We start from the raw sequence: 13,858 nt of genomic DNA, 5'->3' as shown, positions 1-13,858 counted from the left end.
GAGTAGTTTCTTTATAGGCATCTACGGATGCCTTGAGTAATATTTATTAAAAGATGCGATAATCATTTAAAGGCTTAAAAACGTTTTATGTACAGAAATTTTATCTTTCTATATATCTTTCTGTTTATATTTTTACATGCTGAGACAAAAGTTTATGAGAGAATATCTAACCGGCTCTGCCAGATTTATATTCTCATAAATTTTTACCTCTTTTATGTTCTTATTCATTTATGTTTCTGGTTTTCAAATGTATTCTAATCATTTAAAGGCTTAAAAACGTTTTATGTACAGAAATTTTATCTTTCTATATATCTTTCTGTATATATTTTTACATGCTGAGACAAAAGTTTATGAGAGAATATCTAACCGGCTCTGCCAGATTTATATTCTCATAAATTTTTACCTCTTTTATGTTCTTATTCATTTCTGTTTCTGGTTTTCAAATGTATTACTTAAAAAAAAGATATTCATCCTACAAAAGATATTCACATAGTCACACCAATTTAAGTGTGAGTTCATAATCCTATATTTTTAAATTTAAACATAAAATTATTGAATAAGAACGAGTGAAATGATTAATTGCATATAAAAAATATAAACAAGCTTAATATATAAGTATCACAAATATAAAGTGACTAATAATTGAAAACTTATAAAATTCACAACTTTAAGATTAAGTATTTCAACTTAATGAAGCCAAAAGTTATTTTTCAATCGTATTATCTTTTAATATTATTTAAAATATCTGTAATATTTAAAGTGAGTGAGAAAATAGAGGATATTCAATCCAACCCCGTTAGAATCTTGATCAGTTTTTGTCCTTTATTTTGGGCTTTTAAAATGGCATGTAGAGTCTTTTGAGTTTGCATGTGCCATTTAAGGTCTCAATTGTGACGGATTTTGCCAACAAAATTTTAAGGAATTAAAATAATATACTTAAAATTTATATATTTTATTATTGTCACTAATATAAACATTATATATAATTTAGTATTGAAATGTTGTTGCATGTTTATCCTTAGCAAAAATAATAGTTTTGAAGTTATATGAAACTCATTTTAAATAAGTTTTTCTAAATTTTTTCTCTTTGACTCGTTGAATATTTTTATATTTGAGAATGTTTTCTGGAATAAGTTTTAAATAATTCATAAGAAACTTTCAACTTGTAATTCATCTTCACGGGTATCTTTCCTTCACTATTTAAAAAAAAATATATATATTATTTATTCTTAATCAATCTACCTATTTTCTTAAAAAAATTAAGACAATAAAATAATTTATCAAAATCTAATTTAAAATTGAGAGATCTAATTACTAAAAGAAAAATTTATAATAATCAAGTCCAAATTAAAAATAGGTTATGAAAAAACATATAGTACACCACTTTTCCTTTTATATTCATATAAGAATAAATATACAAAAAAAAATATGAGATTGAATATATATATATATATATATATATATATAACTAATATTTCTCTATCAAAAGACAATATAGCCTTACATTATTTTTTAAAGAAGGGGAAGATAACTGATGAGAAATAAGAACAGAAAAATGAATTTATGTTTAACTTTTTTTTAAAATAAAAGAAGACAGGCAAGAGGAGTGATAAATACAATATTTGAGAAACTTAAAAGATAATGAGAGACAACAAAAAAAAATATCTCAATAAATATTTTTATTCCTTATTATATTTTATTTTTATTATATATATATATTTATTTATTTATTTAAATAAAAAAATAAAAAATTTTGGGGGCATCATGGCCCATACGAGCTAATGAAGATCTGTCCTTGGAGCTCAAGATGGATCTTTATTAGGTTAGGGTTGTTAAAGTGTGTTTAATCGTTAATTAAAGCTTTTTGTATATAGGTAGAGCAACCCGTGTCAAGTAAAATTTATGTGGAGCACTTTTTTAGTTAAGAGTGTCTATCCAGGTAAGGGAAGCTAGTTATTTAAAATGATGAATTCAATGTGGTGATGAATTTGAATTGTTGTGATATTGCCTTAAACTATTGATTTGGTTAAATTATAAATGTTATATTTGGAATTGATTTGATTTTCTTAGGATTATCTAATTTACTTGGTTCGAGCTTTATTTTGAACTAAATAGAAAATTTTAAACTAAAAGCTAAAAGTAATTGTGTGTATGCGTGTGTATGTGTACATATGTGCATAAATACTATCCACACTTATAAATCCACTTCACCAAATCTATTCATATAACAAATAAGTGCAAGGAAACGATCCCTTAAAATAATTTTTCTTTTATTAAATTAATGTATTTAAATGGAAATGAAAGTTAAGTAATATTGTAATCAAATTATTATTGCTCAAAACATTTCTCTCTTTTCAATAATTTACATTCTCAATTTTCTTTGCACTTTCACATCTAATTTTTTTTTTTTAAACTCTCTAAATTCTTTATTTTTATTTTCTTTTCAGTCCTTTTATTTTGCTTATATGTTCCCGTAGTTTAATATTTATGAAAAAACACTCAAACTCACTTAAATCAAGATTTTATGAATAAGCACGTGAATATAGAAGAACACAATATAAAACCTCATGAGTTTACTAAGATTTTAGTTTAACAAACAGAGAACAATCTAGAAAAAAGAAATAATGTTGAATAACATGATTAAAATGGACGCTAAATAACAATTAGAAACAAACACAAAGTCTGATTGGGGATAAGAAATAGATCACAAATTCAACGTCTCATTATTTAAAGAAAAAACAAAAAGCAAAAGAGAAGAGCTTATTGGGATAGAAAAAAAAAAATTGAAAGAACGATGTCACAATCCTAAAGGTGTCGTAAAGAATGATTTGACAAAAAAGAAGGAATTGTTTAATAAGGAACCTAGAGATCTACACAAGCAAGACCGATAAGTCCTTACAGTTGGGATAAAATAAATATTTTTACTGATGTATACTACTAAAAAATCTCCACAGCCTAATGTCTTTTACACTTTCAAAATTTCTTTTACACATCCTTAATTTGTTTAAATCCCAAAAATACCCTTTCCTCATTTAAGTAAAACTATTGAAGTCATATCTCTAAAATTACTTTCAAATATTGAATTTTAAAAGTCAACACATATAATTGAAAGTCAACTTTCGGAAGTCAAAATATATTATCGATTTCTGAAAGTCAAAATATATTATCAGAAATCAACTTACAAAAATTAAAATATATTACTGAAAGTTAACTTCCGAAAGTCAAAATATATTACCGGAAGTTAATTTATAGAAGTTAAAATATATTATCAGAAGTCAAAATATACTACCGAAAGTCAAAATATATTACTAGAAGTTTACTTCCGGAATATATATATATATATATATATATATATATATATATATATATATATATATAAATTTTCGTTTATATTTTTTTAATTTAAAATTCTGTTTTTTAATTTTTTTAATACATTATATAACCAAATTATATATATTATTTTATTTTTCAAATACATATTAAAAATACTTAAACTTTATATTAAAAAATATTAATTCTATTTTAATTATTTTTAATTTTATTTAAAGTTTATGTTTTCTAAATTTTAAATGCTTTTTTTAGTTTATTATTTTTTATGATTTCATATATCTTAATATATATTTAAAAAGTAAAATAAAATAATAATATCTATATATAAAATTATTTTTATTTAATGTACTGAAAAATAAATATAAATATAAAATTAAATAAAAAAAAATATTATTAAACTTTAAATAAAAAAATGAAAAATGAAAAATTATTATGTTTTTATAAAATTTTATTTATTGTTTAATTTCGTTAAAATTTTAATTATTTTTTTAAGTTTATTATTTTATGTTTTATTAATTTTTTTAATATATATTTCAGAAATAAATAATATATATTTAAAATATTACATTTTCAAATAAAATAAATTGAAATACACCCTCTGTATATATATACATTACCATTTTTTTATTTTTTTATTTTATTTTATAATTTGTTTTTATTTCTTCCTTTTATACTTTTGTTTTTAACTTTTTTAAAATTTGTTTATATTTTAATTTTTTATTTTGTTTACTTTGTATTTTAGAAATAAAATATTAATATATATATATATATATATATATATATATATATATATATATATATATATATATATATATATATATATTGACTTTAGGAAGTCGACGTCCGATAATATATTATAACTTCCGGTAATATATTTTGACTTTCGAAAGTCGACTTTCGATAATATATTTTGACTTTTAGAAATTGAATATATTTTAACTTTCAAAAGTTAACTTCCGGTTATATATTTTGAATTTCGGTAATCGATTTCCGGTAATATATTTTTACTTTTGGAAGTCGACTTCCAGTTATATATTTTGACTTCTGGAAGTATTTTTCATCGGGAGTCAAACATCTGGAAATAATTTTGGAAGTATGATGTGCATAACTTTACTTAAATGATCAAAAGGTATTTTTAGGATTTAAATTTTTTTGGAGATGTAGAAAAAATATTGGAGGTACAAGAAGAAAGACCCCATTTGATAATCCTGGGTTCTGCTAGGCGGCTTCAGATTCGGCCCATTTGTTGTTTTTTTTCTTTTTGGACTACTCCGTCACCTCAGTTTTCTCTCTATCTTCTTAGAGGGTAGTGTATAAGATATTTTATTGTTTAAGTTAGATTTGATCTTAGTTAACGTAATCCGCTAAAATTTAGTGCATTGGATCGAAATTTTCAACCTATTAGTATGTTTTAGCTCTTCTCGTCAAAGACGGATCCGAACAAATGTCATAATATGAATATGAATATGATGAAAATGTTGAATTATCAATTTATCATCCAACTTCCAAAAATTTTTACTTAATTTTGTGAACTTCTTAAAGTTTCTCAATTTTTAAACATTGAAAGTTTTATCAGAAAAAAAAAAAAAGTCAGTCTGCGGGCCCGTGGGCCAAGTGATGTGCGGGACAGACCAATGATTGCAACTCGTATAAATTGTGTTGGGTGGGACGGGTCAGTCCGCGATGTGCAGACCTTATGTGGGCCAAACCTAAACGCGTCAGACCAGTCCGAATTGTCATTCATAAACAAATTAGTTTATTTTTCTGACCTTCCTTTTGGTTGGACAAATTAGCCATTTTTTTGTGGTGGATAACTTGACCTATTTTTAAATAGCCAAGATGAGCAGGATTTAAATGGATCAGACTAAATTGTATTATCGAGCATAGACTTAATTACCTTATCAATATTCTTAATGAGCTTTTACTTTTTCAGGATCTAACTGTTACCTAACCCAATCACTTTGTAATCTGTCATTACCTTGCGTAATCAAATTTAACAACCTAATCATGTTATTCATAGAGTAGTCTACTATGACGGTCAGTTATTTTGACCCATTGTAAATAATACATGTGTTTACTTTGATATGTAATATTGTCCGTCAGAAAATTCTCAACCATGGGTACATGGCATGGTGTTCAATTCTTACTATGAATTTACTAAGAATTATAAAATCGCGAAAAACAAATGTAATGGCTTAGGAAGCCAATAAAACAAGAAAATAACCTAACACATGAAAAGTCATGAAATTATTAAATAAACCACAACTACCAAACTTAAAACAAAACTAACAAAAAAATGGTTCTTCACTTTTAATTTTGTATCATCTTCATTTCTCAATCACAATAGAACAATAAACTCAATAATCCAAAAGTACCCACCCTGCTTTTCAATTATTTTCTAGTCATCGTCTTTCCGAGTTTGCTGATACTAATTATTATTGTTTTTTAACAAATTTTTCACAAATTCTTCGATGTCACTAAACTCAATACCTATCTCTGAATTGATACTAAGATGCGGTTTCCTCCACAACATACTAGACATTCAAGGGTGTGTTACTTTGAGACAGTAGATTTGAGAGAGAATAGATAAATTTAAATGATTTTAAAGTGAAATTTGTAAAATTTTGTAAATATATTTATTGATACGATAGAAAAAAAAAATTGTAATACTTAAAATATTAGATTATTATTTTGTGCTTATAATAAAAATTAATATATTATTCTTATTTATTATTACTATTATTAGTAGTAAAAAGTAAAAACAAAATATATTATTAATAAAAAGTAAAAGTAAAAGAAAGTAAACGACATGATTAATCGCGTGCGAAGTGAATTTCAGAATCGGTTCTTAAGAAGTTAAATCCTATAATTGATTCTCTGGCCATTCTTTTTTTCATTTTTAACTACCCACGTATTGATTACAACCACTAATACGACAACTTAACAAAAACCTAACTCTAAAAAGAGTTATAACAAATTATGCTCTTGTAATTACAAAGTTCTTCTACTTCTTTCAAATACCTAAAACTTTGGTTGATCCTCTTAGGTTTCATTACGTATTATCTTCATACATATTCTTTGTGTGGTCCTTTTAATATTCAAATCACTATAGATTGTGTTGGTAATTATTGATATTGGTTGGGATAATGTGTTTTCGATACTTAATTTTTTTTCAAGCAAGATAGATTGTTGGTTAAGAATAAAAAGTTTTGTAAATTGTTTTCATACCCAATTATATTAATATACATTTATCTTTACTTATAAAAAAAAATAGCAAAGTACATTAAAACTTTGTGAAATTTTATCAAATTAAATCCACAATTATTGCTTTATTTTCATCATTACAATTATCTCCTTTAAAGGAGTGAATGAGTATATAAAATGAGGTATGTCTAATAATAATAATTTTAAAACCAATAAAATATTTGTGTAAAATCAAAAAAAAAAATAACTAAATTTAAATGTATTTCGAGAAAACTTCCTAAGGTGTAAAAAAAATTAATAAAAAAGTATTGTGCACAAACCCGTGTTTGATAAAATTGCAAAGTCATCTAACCGGGATGGCAATTGTACAATTTGTGAATAAAAAACATTTTGAAAAGTTAGAAATGAATAAAAAAAATTGGTTAGTTTATAAGAACAAAACTATGTCAGAATATGCGCATGCAACAACTAAACATGAAGTTGAACAAACGAAAAAACAGGAATGCCAAATAGAAGGAAACGAAATATGTCTATAAATTGTCTAAAAAATTAAACAACAAAAAATAAAATTAGGATACTTTACTTTGTAATGGCTGGATGAATGGAAAGAGAAAATTGTTTACTAATTTTAGAAGATTTTTTTTTTTTAATTTAGAGTATGTGAAAGAGACAAATTAGAAGAAGTAAAATATGGAAAGAGAAATCATAAATGCGTGAATACATGATAAATAATGTGAATAATGTGAGAAAGGGAAAGAAGGAAAATTGGAAAAAATGAGATGAAAGAGAAGAATGAAATGATGAATATGTTTTTAGTTCATAAATTTTTACATGAAATTATAATTTGTTTTATTATTAAATTTTGATACAGTTTGATCCTAAATTTAAAAAATGGATAAATATAATTCTTCTAACTCATTTGCGTTATTTGTTTTACGTAACAAACGCATTTTAGGATGACATTTAAGTTGTTTATATTGTTTTGACAAATTTTAGCTCAAATCAGTGGCGAATCTTCAGTTAATATGTTAGGGGTGTCCAAATTTTGGTTGAATTACTCTTTTAGTCTATTTTTTCGTCTAAAAATATCAAGTTGGTCGTCTAAAAATATCAAGTTGGCTGTCTAATGTTTTTTAGTCTCAAATTGATTTTGATTTTTTTAAAATTGATGCAATTTGATATTTTTCATTAGATTTCTTAAAGCGAAGCAAACAATTTTCACCAAAATTTATACTAGCATTATGTCAATTACACCAACAAAACAAATTATCTTTATTCACAATTTCAATTTTGATGACAAAATTTTGGTCCGATTCAAAAAATTTAATGAAAAAATAACAAAATTGCATAATGTCAATTTAAAGCGAAGCAAACAATTTTCACCAAAATTTATATTAGCATTATGTCAATTACACCAATAAAAAAAATCATCCTTATTCACAATTTCAATTTTGATGACAAAATATTGGTCCGATTCAAAAAATTTAATGAAAAAATAACAAAATTGCATAATTTTTTCCAAAATCAAGACTAAAAAAACTTGAGGACCAACTTATTATTTTTGAACAAAAATAGGAACCAAATAAGTAATTCCAAAATTTTTATATAAATTAGTAGCAACATTGTATTTACTTTTTTTTATGGTAATAAAAAATAATAAAATTATAATTATTTTAATCATTATAATTATTAAATTAAATATAAAATAATTTTTATTTTATTATAATTAATTTTCATTAATAATTCTTAAGTTGAAAAATAATCAAATAAATAATTATTAAATTAAATAAATAATCACTTAAAAAATAATATTAATAAAATAATTTTTTTATTTAAAAGATAAAATTGAAAAATAAATGTGAAATAAAAACTATTCCCCACTTATAAATATAAATATATAAAAGTTTATTAGAATATAAATATATAATATATATTAAAATATTAAATTTTAAAAAATATATATGAAATTATATAAATATAAGAAAAAAAAAAGGGGGCCATGATTCTTCTCTGTCCATACTAAGACCCACTATTGGCTTAAATGTCCATTTGAAACACCTTTAACAAGTTGAATAAAAGTTAATGTCGAAGATCATATTTATTCGTTTATAAAATTTGAGAACAAAAATTATCAAAGTTTGGTATATAGAAAAATTCAAATTTAGAAACTAAAAGCATATTTAACCCAACAATAAATATATCCTTCCAACTTTTGTTATGCAAAGACAGGACAAAAGACTAAACAGCAGAAAAACATGACATATAAAAAACTGACACTGGAATCTAAATTCAGTCCATGATTAGCAAATTGTATGAGTTAAGTGATCAAGATACACAGATACAGTGATCATGTTAACGGTTATTCAAACTACGAGAGGTCATTAAATATCCTCTACCATAATTCTCATACCTTCAAACTTACAACAAAGTAGAAGATGGCCGAGTTACATATATGTGGGTTAGTATGCCCTAGTTTCATCTCTTGTGTGCATATATACACAAAATGCATGTACAAGCTAACCTTGAATTGGAATTAAGAATTCAAGTGAATAACTCGTACCCTTAGGTTTATCTACTAACTAGAAAGAACTTCACTTGGTAGCTGCGCATTTTGCGAAACCGGGTTTAGAAACTTTGTAGGGGGAACCATAGACCAAATTATATTCTTGTCTTTAGCACCGCAGCTAAGGTCATCTCTTGACAGCAACAATATCAAGAGACGAAATCAAAGATACTATAAACTAGTACAACATAGTATAAAGCATCTTTTGTGAGACCAAAACCTTCCAAATTCATATATCCGACTCTTCAACTTCTGTTCTTACAACAAAACTGGGAAATGCCAACGTAATATCCCTGAAACATGGGGGAAGAGATATGCATGAAAAGGAAAGTTTTCTGAAATTTGAGTTGCTGAAAAAATAAGGTTCATGGAGAACGAATATACTGACTTCAGATATGGAAGAGTCATATTCCTTATCAGGGATGGATGTTTGGACACAAATGCTTTCCACTCTTCTTGATCGATCTTTCCATCACCATTTATATCAGCATCACTAAAAGTCTGTGGGTAAGAAGGTGTACAACATCGTGAGGAATGCCAAGTTCAAAGGAAGCTCATGTCAGAACTTAAAAGTAACAAGAATAAGCTAAACTTTCTGAGTTATGAACCTTGTCCACAATGCTTTCAATCATATCATCTGAAAGCTCAAGATCCGACTCGTGCAGAAGTGCCAATACCATCTCCTTCAACTGCAGAGATAAACAAGACCATTATGCTAAGGAGCGAAATTGGTTGATCTAAACTTATACTGCGCGAGCATAAATATGTGTATCTATAAATATGGATAAAGCTAAATAAACAATAATGTAACATTAAATCAATAACCAGAAAAAGAAATTCAAGTTGTGACTTCAACAAAAAAAGAAAACCATACCTCGTCTCTTTCAATAAACCCTGTCTGCTTCAGATCATACAACCTAAAAGCAACTGCAAGATCATTATTCCCAATTTAAGGAGAGATAAGTATCACGTGGGTGACCGAAAAGCTTTAATGCAACTGAACATGAACAACCAGTGCATATGTTCATATAGGAAACTCCAAGACTAAGGGGAAAGAAGAAATTAACATTAAATATTTTATGTTGGAAGGTCAATCTTACAAGTAATTTTGTCTTCTAAAGGGGCATTTGGGTGAAAAAGACCCAATGATCGAACAAATTCGCCGAACTCAATGACCCCATTGCGCTTGAGATCAAACAAGTCAAAAATCTATGGAGAAACAAAATGTGAGTATGCATCAGAATCAAACAGTGCGAGGATGAGAGTCAAAAGAATTGATATGACTGTAAATGTAGAACAAAAGAATACATCAGATAAAAAGATTTCACTGAAAAAAGTAAGCAACTTCGGATATTGTAAGTATAGCTAGCATATAGCCTTCGTGAACTTTATGGGCAAATAATCTTAAACTATAGAACATGGATTAGATTTACAAACCCTATCTGCAAACAGATTTTTCTTGTTTCTATTCCTGAATAGTGCCAACTGGAATTCTTCCTGGAATGCAAGAGGATGATCAAGAAGCAAATTGTCAAAGAAATTACTTAGGTTCCAACTTTAAGAACATCTCATCTAAACTAGAATTTTCAAATGCCTAACTCACCCTGTGAATAAGATTATCTTCAATAATTGAATTGCTCAACTTCTTGTAGAGTTCATGCAAGGCTTCTACTTCACTAACAGTAACTGTCAAAAGAAAGAAAGATTCTTTTTATCAGCTTGAAACTTAATATTGAGTTCTTAAAGAATGACGAATCACTCGTTACGAGGTTTCAACACACAGTTGTGCTAGAATGTTATAAACCTGATAACAGAGGATATTAGGATTAAGTACATTGATTCTATATCCACTGGTACTGTATTAATAACATTCTAACAAGTTGTATGAAACATAAAACTCGAAAGTTTGCGATCATAAAATTTTTTTCTTTAAAATATTTCTGTTCCTTTTTAAACAATTAATTCAGAATTTCCTTGGCCTTGAACTTACATCTATACCTTTCCTTTGCGGAAAAACATAAAACACAAAACAAGAAACTATCCGTGGCAAAATGAGTACTGCTGTATATGAATTGCAAATTAACTGTATATACGGTGAAGAATCAGACTTCAATACATCGATGCCCCTATAGAAAGTTCTACAATATTGAACAGAAAACCCATATTTTTCCATACATTATCATTAGATTATAATTTGTCAAAATCAACTATTATCAGTAATTAGGAGAAACTGAAAGAACTGCGTCACTAAATTTGGAAATTAGATTTTGAGTAAATTGAGAAAATTTATGAATTGAAACCGGAGATTGAAATGCCCCCAAGAGTATAAGATTAGTAAGCTAGTAAAAGGACCTTGATGGTTCTTAGCAGAAGCCAAATCAAAATTTGAACAGAAAAGCAGCAAGGATTTACCATTCAATGATGGATCATGATACTCACAAGGTGTCTGAGATGCAAGAACGGTGGGTTCCTCATAACCTGGCGTTCTGGTTCTCTTTGAAGTTGAATAGCAGCAGCCCATTAAATAGAACTGCAAAACTCTCTCCCAAATTCTTTGACAAACAATGGATTCATTCCAGGAATGGGCCTAAGTTTTTATCACAGTTATGCTCAATATGAATATCTGCAACATTAGTTCAAGTTTCAATTGCATGGAATACATAAGACTCTTATCGACCAATATTCATCTTCAGGTTCAAGACAATTCACTTGTGATTTGAAAATTGAACCAAAAACAAACATAATTATCTCAATTTACAACCTTCCAATGTAAATTAAAAATTCAGCCACAGATAAATTGAATAAAGCTGACAAGAACTTTAAAATATAAAAAATGTCGGTTTCATTAGTGATTCTCCTTATTTCATCCCTCAAAGGTTCATTAACTTGGTCAATTAATGACCCTTAAACTTGCGAGATTAGCGCAAAGAAGCAAACTAATGTTTATCGATTTGCCAGACTACTCACGACATTTTACTATCCAAGTATTCAAAGATGTCAAATCAGACAAAGGAAGAAAAAACTAGTTTCTCCTTGTGTATTTTGGAAAAAAACATCAGATAAAGCAACTCTGATGACCCAGGCATGCTCGCAGATTCTATGGACAGATCAATTTTTTTCCTTCTTTATAAATTTCTTATCAGATCTTTTAACGCATTTCTCTAGTATCGAATATAAAAAAAGATGAACACACTAATTAAAAAAGAAAATCTAATCTACTATTCCTTTAACAATTATTGATAGTCAACAGCTCTCAAGAGTAATAAACCTACAATGAAAACAACATAATAACACACCCTCAACATGCATATTTTTAATACACTTCCACTGTCTTAATTTTACTTTTGAGAAATTTACCTGATGGCTCAAATTCGTTTTCCGAAAGGAAAAGGACGATGAAAAACAAAAGAAATAGCAATCCAGGCTCTCTTCCTAAAAACAAACATTAAAAAGCCATGAGAGGAGCTCCAAATCAAAATCAAAAAAAACAAATGATGGGTGGGCATGGTTAATTTTTTGATTTTAATGGAAATAAAAAAGCAGTTCTTGCAAGTAAAATGTGAGGCCATAACCAAACAGTAGCAGCTCGCTGACTCATATTCATCCATTCCTAATATCTTTCTATAGTTTTCCAGTAACACTTGAAATAATGTTGAACTCCTAGTGACACAAAAAGAAATGCATAATAAACTACATAAAATGATAGATAAAAAGAAATAAAGTGTCTAAAAAAGCATTACTCATATGTAATCTTCACCTCGTTTCAGTAGGCAAAAAAGTGACAATACTCGAGGTTGTAGACGAATCCGACGATCGTATATTACAGTTCAAAGTATACAATACAGTTCAAATTCTAACTAATATTAAGCTTTAGTGTATCTGTTTAGGTTAAAAGAAAGAGAAGGGGGGAAAAGAAGAATGGAATCGAATAAAATATTAATCATCCATTGTTTAGTAAAGGAAAAAGTAAAAGGACTCTCCTCCTCAAAAGAAAAAATAGCAAAAAAAGTAAATATTTTTAGTCTTGTGAATCATTTGTTGTTTAGATTCTGTATTCCATTCATCTGGTAGAGGTAGGGTGCAAAATCTGGAAAAGCGTTAGTAGAGAAGTGAGCGCAGGGAGTGAGAAAATTGCAGTGAAGGATGAATCAGAAAGGGTTAAAGAGTAAAAAGATGGCGATGATATAGCCGAGAAAATTCCCAATGTAGATTTGTGGTATATAAAAAGAAGTGGCAATGGGGAAAGGAGAAGAGAGACAGAGAAAAGGAAGACATAATTTACGACAGACACAGAGGAATGAGTTAAGAAAGAGGAAAAAAGAGAGACAAACCTGTTATGTGTGTCGGAGTTGAAGGGGGATGAAGATGGCGCCGGGAAGGGGAAGTTGTCTCTGTGACGTTTATTTATTGAGAGCGTATGGCTTGAGATGCAATGCAGTTGAGGGCGTTGTATATTTATTTATAAGGAAGCAGGCGTTAGATTAGAGCATAGAGTTGTGGCATCATGATCGGGGGCAAAAAAAATTGTTTTTATGTTTTTTCTCGTATTCCAGCTGGTGGTGGCCCCACCACTGCTTGTGTCATCACACCTTTTCTTTACCAATTTGTACACGACTCAGACCAAAACATGCATAGGCAGAGATGCATTCTATACTCTTTCCTTTCTGTTTCATTTTCTTTGCACATTAATTTCACACAGTAAGTGGTCTCTCGGTTGGAAAGAGTAACATCTCTTTCGATATATCTCAACAACTTCCGCAC

At 27.5% G+C, this 13,858-nt stretch overlaps 1 protein-coding gene across 5 annotated transcripts; it reads right to left on the bottom strand.

Annotated features, from left to right (window-relative positions):
• Positions 1-8,797: 8,797 nt before the first annotated feature.
• Positions 8,798-13,602, bottom strand: SOS3 (Calcium-binding EF-hand family protein). 5 transcript variants are annotated; one of them, XM_028086384.2, is made up of 11 exons: positions 13,429-13,547; positions 12,855-13,184; positions 12,455-12,529; positions 11,510-11,720; positions 10,701-10,783; positions 10,535-10,594; positions 10,198-10,306; positions 9,972-10,024; positions 9,706-9,786; positions 9,486-9,598; positions 8,798-9,390 (listed from the first exon to the last, which is right to left on the bottom strand). In XM_028086384.2, the coding sequence occupies exons 4-11, from the start codon at positions 11,616-11,618 to the stop codon at positions 9,327-9,329; spliced, it is 672 nt and encodes a 223-aa protein (XP_027942185.1). In that variant the 5' UTR covers positions 11,619-11,720; positions 12,455-12,529; positions 12,855-13,184; positions 13,429-13,547; the 3' UTR covers positions 8,798-9,326. The 5 variants fall into 5 exon arrangements, with proteins under 5 accessions (XP_027942185.1, XP_027942184.1, XP_027942188.1 ...); XM_028086383.2 differs by lacking the exon at positions 12,855-13,184 and having other exon boundaries at positions 13,429-13,602; XM_028086387.2 differs by lacking the exon at positions 12,855-13,184 and having other exon boundaries at positions 11,537-11,720; positions 13,429-13,602.
• Between the last annotated feature and the right edge of the window lie 256 nt (positions 13,603-13,858).

This window comes from Vigna unguiculata, chromosome 9 (assembly GCF_037176805.1).
Source record: "Vigna unguiculata cultivar grain cowpea cultivar isolate G323 ecotype 2 chromosome 9, ASM3717680v1, whole genome shotgun sequence".
NCBI lineage: Eukaryota > Viridiplantae > Streptophyta > Magnoliopsida > Fabales > Fabaceae > Vigna > Vigna unguiculata.
The sequence above is the reverse complement of the archived record's forward strand: the minus strand, read 5'-3'. Positions and strand labels throughout refer to the sequence as shown.